The sequence below is a fragment of the Phlebotomus papatasi genome, chromosome 3 (genome assembly GCF_024763615.1).
Source record: "Phlebotomus papatasi isolate M1 chromosome 3, Ppap_2.1, whole genome shotgun sequence".
Classification (NCBI taxonomy): domain Eukaryota; kingdom Metazoa; phylum Arthropoda; class Insecta; order Diptera; family Psychodidae; genus Phlebotomus; species Phlebotomus papatasi.
In genome coordinates this window covers 87,047,545-87,059,624 of record NC_077224.1, presented here as the reverse complement: position 1 = coordinate 87,059,624, position 12,080 = coordinate 87,047,545, and the positions used below count along the sequence as shown (strand labels likewise).

General features: G+C 35.8%; 1 protein-coding gene across 4 annotated transcripts in view; it reads left to right on the top strand.

The window, feature by feature from the left end:
- Window positions 1-12,080, top strand: part of LOC129806204 (gamma-aminobutyric acid type B receptor subunit 1) — a 97,795-nt gene that overhangs the window by 69,368 nt on the left and 16,347 nt on the right. For all 4 annotated transcript variants that reach the window (XM_055854615.1, XM_055854614.1, XM_055854611.1 and 1 more), the window contains exons 13-14: window positions 236-492; window positions 11,771-11,908. In XM_055854615.1, coding sequence (XP_055710590.1) covers window positions 236-492; window positions 11,771-11,908 — 395 coding nt within the window. The remainder of the gene's footprint in view (window positions 1-235; window positions 493-11,770; window positions 11,909-12,080) is intronic.

Genomic DNA, 12,080 nt, shown 5'->3' with positions numbered 1-12,080 from the left:
GTCTTGACTTTCATAAATGCCACCAAGCTTCTTGTGGTGGTACTATAATAATTCCTTAATTAAAGACCACCCACATAAATTGTGCAGGAAAAAAAAATAATTCTGTGCCAGAGGCCAAAACGTGTTGATGGATGTTTGGATTTAATTACTGTACCATGTTTATGGTGAAATGTAATTCTGTAGTCCTTTCTCATCATCTGCTTTTGCAATTTATGCAATTTGCTTGTGCGTTAAGGTGTCATCTACGGATTCAAAGGCCTGATCCTGGTGTTCGGGCTGTTCTTGGCGTATGAGACGAGGTCGATAAAGGTGAAGCAGATCAATGACTCCCGATACGTGGGCATGAGCATCTACAACGTGGTGGTCCTGTGCCTCATTACCGCACCCGTTGCCATGGTCATTGCCTCGCAGCAGGATGCATCATTTGCATTTGTGGCTCTAGCCGTGATTTTCTGCTGCTTCCTCAGCATGCTCTTAATATTTGTGCCAAAGGTAAGTTAACCCCATTAACCCTCAATTTTATCACACAATACCCCAACTTTATGAGTGTATAGAACTTTTTGTGAGTCTCTCAGGAGGAAGGGAAATTTATTTAGGATTTGAACATAAACCAGCAAAGGATGTTCATTAGAAACTAAATTTTGTTGAATAGGTGTGTCCGTTTAAAACCCATATTCTCTTTGGGCCAAAACTGGGGTGGATTTTTGAATTGAATTTTTGAATTTGAATTTATTCATGCCCAAAAATACAGAGTACTTACATAGGACTATATTATAAATGTTGTCTTAATAAATTGAGTTTGTATTTAATTCGGAAAAATAGTAGCGGATGAGAAATCGAGAGAAAAAAAAAAAAGTTACAAGTGTTTTAGATTATTATTAATTAACATTTTAAGATTATTAATATTTAAATGATCATTTAAGTGAAGTTTTGCTTGAAATTTGTTGTAAAGTGATACTGCGGAGAATGTTACTGAGTTTAATCCATATTTTGTTGTAACTGGTTTGGAAATGGCTATTGTGTTACATTTTCTAGTGTTTTTAGGATTAGGTTCTATTTTTAAACTTTGATTGGAATGAATAATTTTATTATGGATCTTGAAGATTAGTGTCAGTTGTTTTAATTTTAAAGTTTGTTCTAGATTATTTATCTCTAATTTTTTATAAAGGATGTCTGAACTTGTGAGACTATTTAGATTATAAATGGCTTTTATAGCTTTATTTTGTGCTCTTTGTAATTGGTCTAGACTGTCCTTATTTGCACACACCCCCCAAATTGTTATCCCATATAGAATAATTGAGTGGCACAATGCATAATACATAATTTTTTGCGTTTTTTCGCCAATTCCTACACTGTTCCTTCTGACCGCTCCAGTTATTGCAGAAAGGCGACGTTTGAGGTTCTGAATATGGTCTTTAAAATCCAGCCTACTGTCTATCATGATGCCGAGATATCTGAATGTTGACACTTCTTCCAATATTCGCCCTTCCAGTACGATTTGGAGGCATTTATCCTTGATCCCGAAAGTCATGAATTTTGTTTTTTCAATGTTGATTGTCATTTTCAGTCCTCTCGCCCATTCCAAAACTTTTTGAAGGTCCTCATTGGCGTCTCTTTTGAGTTGTGTGGTATCATGTCCAGCGTACAGAAGACATATATCATCTGCGTACATGTATATTTGTGCCCTCAAATTCTCATCCTGGAGGTTGTTGATAAACAGCGTAAATAATATTGGCCCCAACCTGCTTCCCTGTGGAACGCCAGCACTACAGGATTCCAATTGCGACGCTGCTTCTCCATGTGAGATAAACTGAGTCCTCTGGTGCAGGTAATCCTTTATCCAGTTTCTAGGGGTCCCTAGGATACCATGCTTGGCAAGCCTTCTCATTAGACATACATGGTCTACAGCATCAAATGCTTTCCTTATATCGATAAAAACTGCAATGGCTAAAGCTCCGACATCCCTGGCTGCCTGGATATTCGACACCAGATCGAATACTGCAGACTCTGTTGAGGAGCATGGTCGAAATCCATACTGACAGTTAGAAAGCACATTGTTCCTTTGAAGAAAATGCGTGAGTTGCCTGGCTACAACTCCTTCAAGGATTTTGGCCATGACTGGCAGTACACAGATGGCTCTGTAGTTCGTGATGTTCTTGCTGTCCCCACCTTTGTAAATGGGAGTAACTTTACTAGTTTTAAATTTTTCTGGGACTTTCCCTTGCTGCAGACTGTCATTCACCATCTTCGAAAGCGGACCAGCTAACACTTCAGCACAGTTTTTATATAGACTTGTCTTATGACCGTCAACCCCAGGTGAACTTGAGTTTTTTAAATTTTTTATTATTTTTAAAATATCATTAGCCGTTGTAGTTTCGAACGAGAATATTTGTTTAGGTTTTACTATTTTAGGGACGGGTTTGTGGTCAATTTTCTTAATTAGATTTTGACCAACATTTGCAAAATATTTATTTAACGAGTTTAAGTGTGATTTAAGTTCCTCTTCACTAGCTTGTTTTAAAATTGCACTCATTTTCTTTTTATTTTTAACGCCATATATCAGTTCATTTATCGTCTCCCAATTCTTTTTTGGATTATTTTTATTTTTATTAAATTCTGCATAGAAATATTGTTTTTTACTTTGAGATTTACACTGTTCTACACGTGTTTTCCAGTATTTGTACTCATTCAAAATTTGTATGTTATTTTTGTCTTTTAAATGCTTTTTATACCATGTATTTTTCCTAGCCACTAACTCACATATCTCTTTGTTGATCCACACTTTTTGTTTATCATTCATTTTTATTGTTTTAGTGACTGTGTTATTATTTAATGCTTCATTAATGCTACAGTATAGCTCATTCACAGAATTGTTAATATTATCATTCGTTTTGTAAGGTTTTATTTTTTCTAAGTCTTTATTTAATTTTTTATAATCAATTTTATTAAATTTCCTAATGTAATACGTTGATTTTTTATTTTCACTATTTTTATTGAGATCCCAAGAGCCAAGCATTACAGCATGGTCTGAGATATCAAGATTCATATAAGAAATTTTTAATTTTATATCCAACTTATTTGTATATAAATGGTCTAATAATGAACGACTTGCCATTCTTGTAGTTGTGCTACCATTACATAAAACAAAACCTTCAGAAGACAAGTCCGTTTGAAGATCTCTCACAATTTGTTTCACAGGATCAAGTGTAGAATTGTAATCGATATTGAAGTCTCCAATTATAAGAGCACTTTTTGTTTTTATTTTAGTCACTTCAGCAAGTAGTTTTTCCCAGAAAGCACTTATAACACTCTTACTGTAACCAGGTGGTCTATAGACTACCAACACGGTGATAGTTTCTCTTTCAGCTTGTACCTCAACCGCGAGGAAGCTGTGGAATTCGTCCACCACTGATGATTTCACTTCATAGCTTAGTTTTTTGTTTATGAACATTCCACAGCCTCCCCCAGTCCTTATTGATCTCCCTGCATTCACAAACTCAAAATCACTTAAATTTATGAATTGTTCTTCGTCTTTTTTTACCCATGTTTCAGTTACCATTAACATTGATAGCCCAACACCAACACTTTTCACAATAGCTTCAAGTTCATCTATTTTATTTTTTAAACTCCTTGCGTTTAAATACATAAAATGCATTGAATTCTTTTCCAGTTTCAGCTGCGATAGTTCTGCTTCGGCATCAATCATTGGTTCGTGGAGGAGGGAAAGACTGATTTCTTCATTTAAATCTTTCCAAGTCATCAAGATGTTTTATCTGATATATTTTGGAGCTAGGCTCCTTTCTCACGAAAAGTCTTCCCTCCTTTGTCCACACGTATTTGACGACGCCGTTTTTACGAATATCGCGGGCTTTTTTAAATAGCAACTGAAAATAGCCCGTTAGATGATCGTTGATGTAAATGGGTTTTGAATCCCCATCTTCGACCAAATCTGCTGCAGTGATATAATTATTCATGGTTTTTGTCTCCTTGTATTTGAGCATGATTCCTCCACGCAGTTCAGTGCTGAGATTTGATATCAGCAACCTGTTTTCACAAACTGCTTTATTGTCGATTGAAAACAGTTGCAGTTGTTCATCACAAACACTTTTAGAGCTTTCGCAGTCAATACCCAGTCTTTCACACATTTTGTTGAACACTTTTTTCGCATCTATCTCTTTTTTTGGCAATCCACAGAGGACGATATCCCGGTTCAGCTTATTTTGTTTCTCCATTTCGAGAGAGATTTTAACTGATTTAATCTCCTCTCTCAATTTCACATTATCACTTTTCAGATCGAAGTGCATGTCTCCCAGTTCATTGATTCGATCATATTGCTCTTTGATGAGATCACCAATTTTAGCAATTTCACCGACAATTTGATCGATTTTTCCGCTTATTTCTGAAGCTCCCGGGAGTTTGTCCCCCATTTGAAGAGCAGCATTTTTCACGGCACCCAATTGCATTGAGATACCGTCAAGCTGTCCCATGAGGTTTCCCGCCGACCCCAGGTCATTTGACGTTGACTTGGTGCGTTGGGAAGTGAGGGATTTCCTTTGTCCAGTGCTGGATTTCCTTTTGCAGTGTTTGCATGTCCACTTACGATTCGTTTTCACGATATCACTGATACTTTTCCAATCCAGCCCAGTACAATTCCCGTGAAAATTGCCATCACATTGATCACACACTATGGGTTTAGTAACTTTTCCCGCTCGAGAGCGGAACTCCCGATCACACTCCGCACAAACGTCCGTGTTCGATGACATCTCAATTGCTTCTTTCAAAACTGAAAAACACATCCATTTATTTGATGTCTCTTGCCAAGTTTCCCTGTGTGCCACTTTTGAAGATCTTGTTTTTCATCTATCGTCAGAATTTGAAACGTTTATTGCGCATTATAGCTGGGTAACAGGAGAACCATTTAACCCATCTCTGAATTTCAAGAGGAAAACACGAAGAATGTATTAGGGTTGGCAAAAAAAATCCTCATGAAAATCTTATTAGCTTTTTCATATGAATAATACAAGGGCTTTGGAGGAAGTTTCCCACTCTCAACTACAACAATTTTCTATGCATTTTCGCGATGCAATCTAGCATAGAAATTATAACTGGGCACGACATGCATATTTTTACTAGACAAATATTTTTCTTTAATTCCAAACCAGCGAGAATTGATGTAATTTATTCAGTGTAGTTGACATTTTACAGCTCGAACTTCACGGAGAGGAGACAAGTATAATACTAATACCAGGAAAATGTATTTTTTGATATACTTTTCGACTTTTATTAAATGACATAATGTTATTGACTTCTTTATAATGAATTAATAGCATAAGCACTGGATGCTGTATAGAAAAATCTGTATGCATAGTTCTCCCGAAGTATGCACTTAAGTGAAAATTCATAACAATCCAAACGGTGCAATTCAAAAATCGAAAGTATTCATACAAGTCTCGCTTCCACAATATGGGTTATTGTATTACTGGAATTCAACTTAATATTTCGTTAGTTATATCAACCGTTGTCGTATCTGCATGTCTTTTTATTATAATTTCATAGAAGAGTCACAGTTTATATCGTTGTTTGCCTCAATTCGAAAACACAACAAAGTACCAAGTCGTTTTGCAGCGAAAAATAAAGAAAATTAGCTTCTAACGTTTTCTAAAGATATTAGACTAAAGCGGTCTTCAGATTAGAGGTTTAGCTCAGTTTTCGACGATCTCAAAATCCTAAATACCATCTAATTTTATTCCATTTTCAGAATTTAATAGGTCATTTGTCCTTAGTAATCCAATTCTAAGTCAAATTTTTCCAAAAAATCTTGATTGTTCAAAATTAAAACAGTTAAGCCATGTGGCTAAGTCTCAGGTCTGAAGTTTGGTTAACCAAGAAACACTGAAGGGGATACGATACAGTGTCGAAAGTTCTGGAACCTTCAGTGTTTCAATTTTAGATTTAATCACCTCACCAACGCTTATCGGAAGGACAACTTTGTCCTGAAATAGCAAAACAAATAACTCACCGTCGCGTCAGTTCACCTACCAGAAATGATACAACAAATGCTAATGCGAAACACATCCAGATACGATTATGGCTGATTCAACCGACGATTTACAAAAAACTTACTATTTTCTTGTAAAAACGGGGTGGCAAAGCGTTCAAGGCTTTACGAAGTGCTGGAACGCGTAACTTAATTCTATACCTTAAAATTTTACATGATTTCCAGTTTACCGGTTCTCAACCGATTTAAACCGATTCCTACATCACTCAAAAGATCCTCCTAAACAGTTTTAAGAGTAATAAAATTGATTTCGGACATACATTAGTTTTCTGTTCATAGTCGGATCATTACCGGTTCACAATCAAATTTAACCGATTTAGAAATCACTCAAAATATATTGACTAAAATACACATTGGAAGTAATATCATTGATTTTGAATAATAATCTGTTTTCGGTGTGAACAGGTTCATTACCAATTCATAACCGAATGGAATCGGTTCAGACTTCTCAGGAAATCCAAGACCTCTCCAACGAGAGCAATCATCCCAACGAGCACAGTTAACTAAAAAAGACAGCGTTTTCAACATATTTTTCCTGAAAACGCTGCAAAAATTGTGCTCTCTGATTAGGTAAAGTGCCCTCGAGTCGACCGGTTCCTCGACTCGATCGGTGGGTCAATTTTTAAATGTTTGATGGCAAATTTACACGAAATTGTAACTGATTCACATTATTGATGGAATAATTGACCTATTAATGTTAGATTATCATACGCCAAATATGAGTGCAAATATAAATAAACTGAATAAATAACTCTACCGGTCGAATTGAAGAACCGGTCGACTTAAGGGCACTTTACCTTACATTATATTTGATTTAAAAAAAACCGTTATTAGAATTGATTCGACGGTATTTCCCTATATGGACTAAATGTCCTCCTGGGAAACTTCTAAAAACATCCAGAAACGACAGAAGTCGCACGACGCGTTTTCGATCAATCCCAAAAAACATAGTTTTGGATAGGAAGGGGAGAGGTGGGGGAAAATAATGGCCCCAGGGTGTACTTAAGGGGGGTGTTTCCCGAGGATCCTAATTCTCTATATCTCTTATTTCTTTATCTCGAATAATAAAAATTGAACCAACTAAATTGCAGTGTCCTTGAAAAATTCCCCTTTAAAATAATTTCAAGGTCAAATCTTAAGGGGTTACGTGCATTAAATACGTGCAACTAACTTCTTTTAACTCAGTTATATTATGAAATTATGTCATTTAAGCACGAAAAAAGCCAATTTAAACAATTTCGGTTGGATATAACCCCTTAAAAAAACTTTGCAGTGTTTATTCACCGACAACTGGTTATGAACTGGTCAATTGAGTTTCTTCAAAATTTAATCTTCTGGTTCCATTACTTTAAATTCCGGGCATGCATCAGAGTTCAAGCATTTTGCAAAGTTGGAACACTTTACCACTGCTACCAAGAGCCTTTTTTCAGCACATTTTGAGTAAATGAGTATAGTACAGTAGTAGTAGTACTAGTAGTAGTAGTAGTAGTACAAGTACAATTTATGCATAATTTTAACCATACAGCACCAGGAAAAGCTAAAACTATAATCACTTCCACTACGGAAGAAGCACTCTCTCGAAGATTTTCTCCAATTAATAATTTATTTACATAGCTCAAAGACTTTTGAAAATCTTCATCTCGAAATATCCTCCAAACTTTGACGTTATTCATTTCTTTCTCGGACCAAAGTTATTTAGCTATTCCTGTAAGAAACTTTGATGGATATTTTGCAGAGCTTTCTTCAGTGCCCAAGAAAGACGTATTTAACTCTTGAGGAGTTTATTGAAACACTTAGAAGCACTTAAGATGAGTGTTTGGCCATTGAGCCAGGATTGAGTTGAACTCTTGCATTCTCGAAATCTCCGAGGATTTCGCATGAAATGAATATCCTCTATAAATCTATCCTGGAGGAGACATACAATTCCCCTTAAAAAGCTATGGAAATGCAAGAGAATTTTCCCAGTCATTTCCTGAAATTCAAAACCACTTCTAGATATTGTGCACTTTTACAGGCAAAAGCTTCTTCAAAGATTGAGAGTACTTAAAATACCATCATTGTGTGAGATTCTTTTGGGAAAAGTTTCTGTTCGAGGAATTGGCAAAGTTGCCTAATGTCGCTCAAATGTTCTCATACAATGGATTCAGTCTGACCTTATCACACTTATATCTACCAAGGGATTTTTTTTGGCACGATAAACGAGGAGATAGTTATTCAATCCACGAATAGGGGAGAGTGGGGAATTTTAAGGGAACTTTTTGGAATAGTTTTTGATTCCGAAAAGATAAACACGATGAATATTGACTAAACAAATTGAATTATTGCTTATACGTCGGATTATTTGTAATTTTTCTTTATAGTCAAAACATTATTAAAATGACTTCAATAAAATAATCAGAGATCATGAGCCCTACCCAAGAAGCAATTCTTTCTCATTATGGTCTTGTAGAATTCCCCAAGTAAGGCATTATAGAAACGAAAATCTTTTTATTTGCTTATAACGCTCCTGGTTCCATCACTGAGATTACTATAAGTAAAGTGGCGCACTATTAAGGATCTTAAGAGCTTCTATAGGAATTTCAACAGAAAATTCTCACTTTAAGTCTTTTAAAAGTGCACTAAAAGACTTATTTAATACTTGGTTCTATAAGGCGGCTATTTTGCTTCTTGGGTAATCTCTGACCACAATATTACTTTATTTTGCCAAGATCAGCTAAGAAAATAGCAAAAGCCTACTGAAAGTTTTTTCTCAAAGAACTAAAGTAATTTTCTCGAAGTGAAATGAATGTCAATTAAACGTAAATTTTACCCACTATGATTACCATTAAAGAGTTGCCGCTATTGCATTTTCCTGTGCGTGAATTCTATGATTAAATAAAACAGACAACCTTTATTATCTGCATTACCTTCAAATACTTTTCTGATACCCGGTCAAAATTCCAAAAACCAAAATCCAGAATTATTTACTAATACGATCGTACTCACGTTCGCTCGAGATCGATTGGTCGATAATAATGACCATTCGGTATTTTAGCCATTTAGAATTTTGGCTTTTAGGATCTTAAATGGAGGTTTGGGTTCGTTGGAAAGGTCTTGGAATTCCTGACAAGTCTGAACCGATTCCAATCAGTTATGAACCGGTTCATAACCGTTAACTAATTTTACTGCTCGAACTCTAAAGAGAGATCTCTCGATTTTGAGTTATGTATATTTTTCGACTCCTTACTCTGCAAAGGATCGTACTTTGGTAAAATTTTGGAAATCTGAAGCTTTGACTTTTTGACGTCACGTTGTTTGTACATCTGTCAGTCCGGCTGTCGTGAGGTTTAGAGAACAAACGGTTATTATTATTAATCGGGATATATTTGTTACAATTCAATCATGTTATCGTATATCTCGTGGTGGAAGAATCTACTGATCGTACATCACACAGGAATGCCTCCCTCGTAACAGTCACAGTGAAAATGTCTCTTTCTAGACATTCAGATCTTTGCACCGGACGGGACTTGAATTCATAACACTGTCAGTCGAGCCGGGGATCTATCCGGGCAAAAACCAACGGTCTTGCCTATTGTGTAACTGAGATCCCCGGCTAAACGGTAAGAAATAGAGATTTGGCACATTCGGGTGACCCCCTATAAGTCGACCCAAGGATCGTTAACATGTCCCTCATTCGCTACCATCCTCTCCTTCCCATCACATTTTTTCTAATCACTCGTAAACACGTCGTGTGGCTTTTTTCATTTTTGATTATATTTTATATGTTGTCTTGGCAGACATTTCGTCTTTATACGAAAATGCCGGTAAATCATTCTTAATAACGGTTTTTCAAGATTAAGGCTTAAAAAGCCTTGAAAAAAATCTTGAAAATCCTGGACTGACTCTGATCTGTAATCAACCGATAATGATAAGGCTATGAACGGATAGTTAATTTTTATTCGAAATTTACTTATATTACACACACCTCAGATGTATTTTGGACATTATTTTGAGTGATTTTTTAATCTATCAGATAAAACTAACCCGGTTACAATCGATTCTGAACCGGTAAGGATCCAGTTCTTAAAAGATAACTGATTTTTATTCAAAATTCAATTATATTGCTCCTAAGCTATTTTGGGCGATCTTCAGAGTGATACCGTTTGTTCAATAAATCGGTTGTGCACCGGTAAACGCCAATGATACGAGAATACTTTTGAGGTATAACATCTAATCACGATTTCGAGCATATTGCAAGACTTGGACGCTTTGCAACCCCTTTTTATCCAAAATTTAATTATATTATTTCTATTGTGTCTTTTGATAGCTGTACTGGATGATTCTTAAATCGGTTAAAATCGGTTGTGAACCGGTAATGAACCGACTATGAATCAACAAGTAATTTTTGTCTGAAAATCAATTAATTTAATCATAAAACAATTTTGGAGGATTTTTCAGTGATTTATGAATCGGTTTAAATCGGTTGAGAACCGGTGCGTGCTGTGAAAAGACTTTTTAGGTACTTTAAGGTACTTTTATGGTAGAGTATCCAAATCACGAGTTGGAGAACTTCGCACAGCCCGGAACGCTTTTCCAGCCCTTTTTATAATCCTTACCTTTTTTATAACATAGAGCTTACTTTCCGCTTTGAATGTATAACATTTGGATATACAAAAAATACTATAACCGAACAATAAATTAACAATACGCTGACTTCATTTTGCTACTTGGGAACTTACAAACTTTAATTCGAATGGGCAAATAATTACTTTGGAGTAGATAACTGTGCCTTTCATGGTTAACTCGAGTGTCGATCTAACGATATCATGCCGATCTGTGTATTTCTTATAAGATAAGACATTACATAAGACATGAGTTGAATTACATAAGTTATATGACCAAATCTTAGATCTAAAGCCTGTATAAAGAATATAATGCGTTGAGTATAAAGCACTGCACAACGCATTTGACGTGTTTCTCTGCCATCTAGTCATGAAGTAGACGTACGTAACCCTCAATAGAGTAGACACTTGCACCTTACGATTTTACGTCGTCAGACCATTTCTGAATGAACCATCGAACATGTCATCAATTTTTCCATCATCGACCATTTCTGAATGAACCATCGAACATGTCATCAATTTTTCGGCACAGCTGAAGCACTAAAATTTCAATGCCTCAAATTACAGTGATCCTGTCCCAAGTACTCTCGTTATCCCCTATGTGTATTCTAAAAGTTCACTTCTCAATTATACAAAATGACGTTTGGATTCATTGGAAATTCTGAGAAACATGAGATAGTTAAACATTGATTTGGGTCAATGGGGAAGAGGATTACCAAGTTCCATTCAAAGCCACATGATCCGATTTAACTTGTACCAAAATCTCTCTCACTGTATTTTTTTTTGCCATTCAAAAGAGATGCTGATTTCATATGATGGGGGATGATGTTTCGACTCTGAGAGAGAGTACTGCACAAATTCCCACCCTCAAGACCACTCCAAAATGCAATGTCAAAGTACAGTTCGCATTGCATCAGATGCATTGCAATGCAAATATAAGACAATTGTTGCATATTGGAGTGTGAAGTGCATGATTCATAAATCACTGCTGCATTTGAAATTGTCTTCCAAGGAACATCCTTACATTAATGCTATTCTGAATTTAAATTGCATCATTGAAGAGAGATATAAGTGCTTAAAGGACTTCAAACTTTGATATTAATCTCTGTAGGTTATTGAAGTGATACGACATCCTAAAGATAAAGCCGAATCGAAATATAATCCCGATGCGGGAATCTCAAAGGAGGACGAGGAGCGCTATCAGAAGCTTGTGTCAGAAAATGATGATCTTCAGAAGCTGATTGCCCAGGTGAGTAACGAAAAGTTGGAAAATTCTGGATGAGGTCTTTTTCAGGCCAAAAATTGAAAACGAAGCTCTTATTTATTATACTTATTATATATATTATTATACTTATTATATATATTATTATATTTATTATACTTAGAAAGTTTTCGAGCGAAGCGCGAGGAAGAGGCAAGAT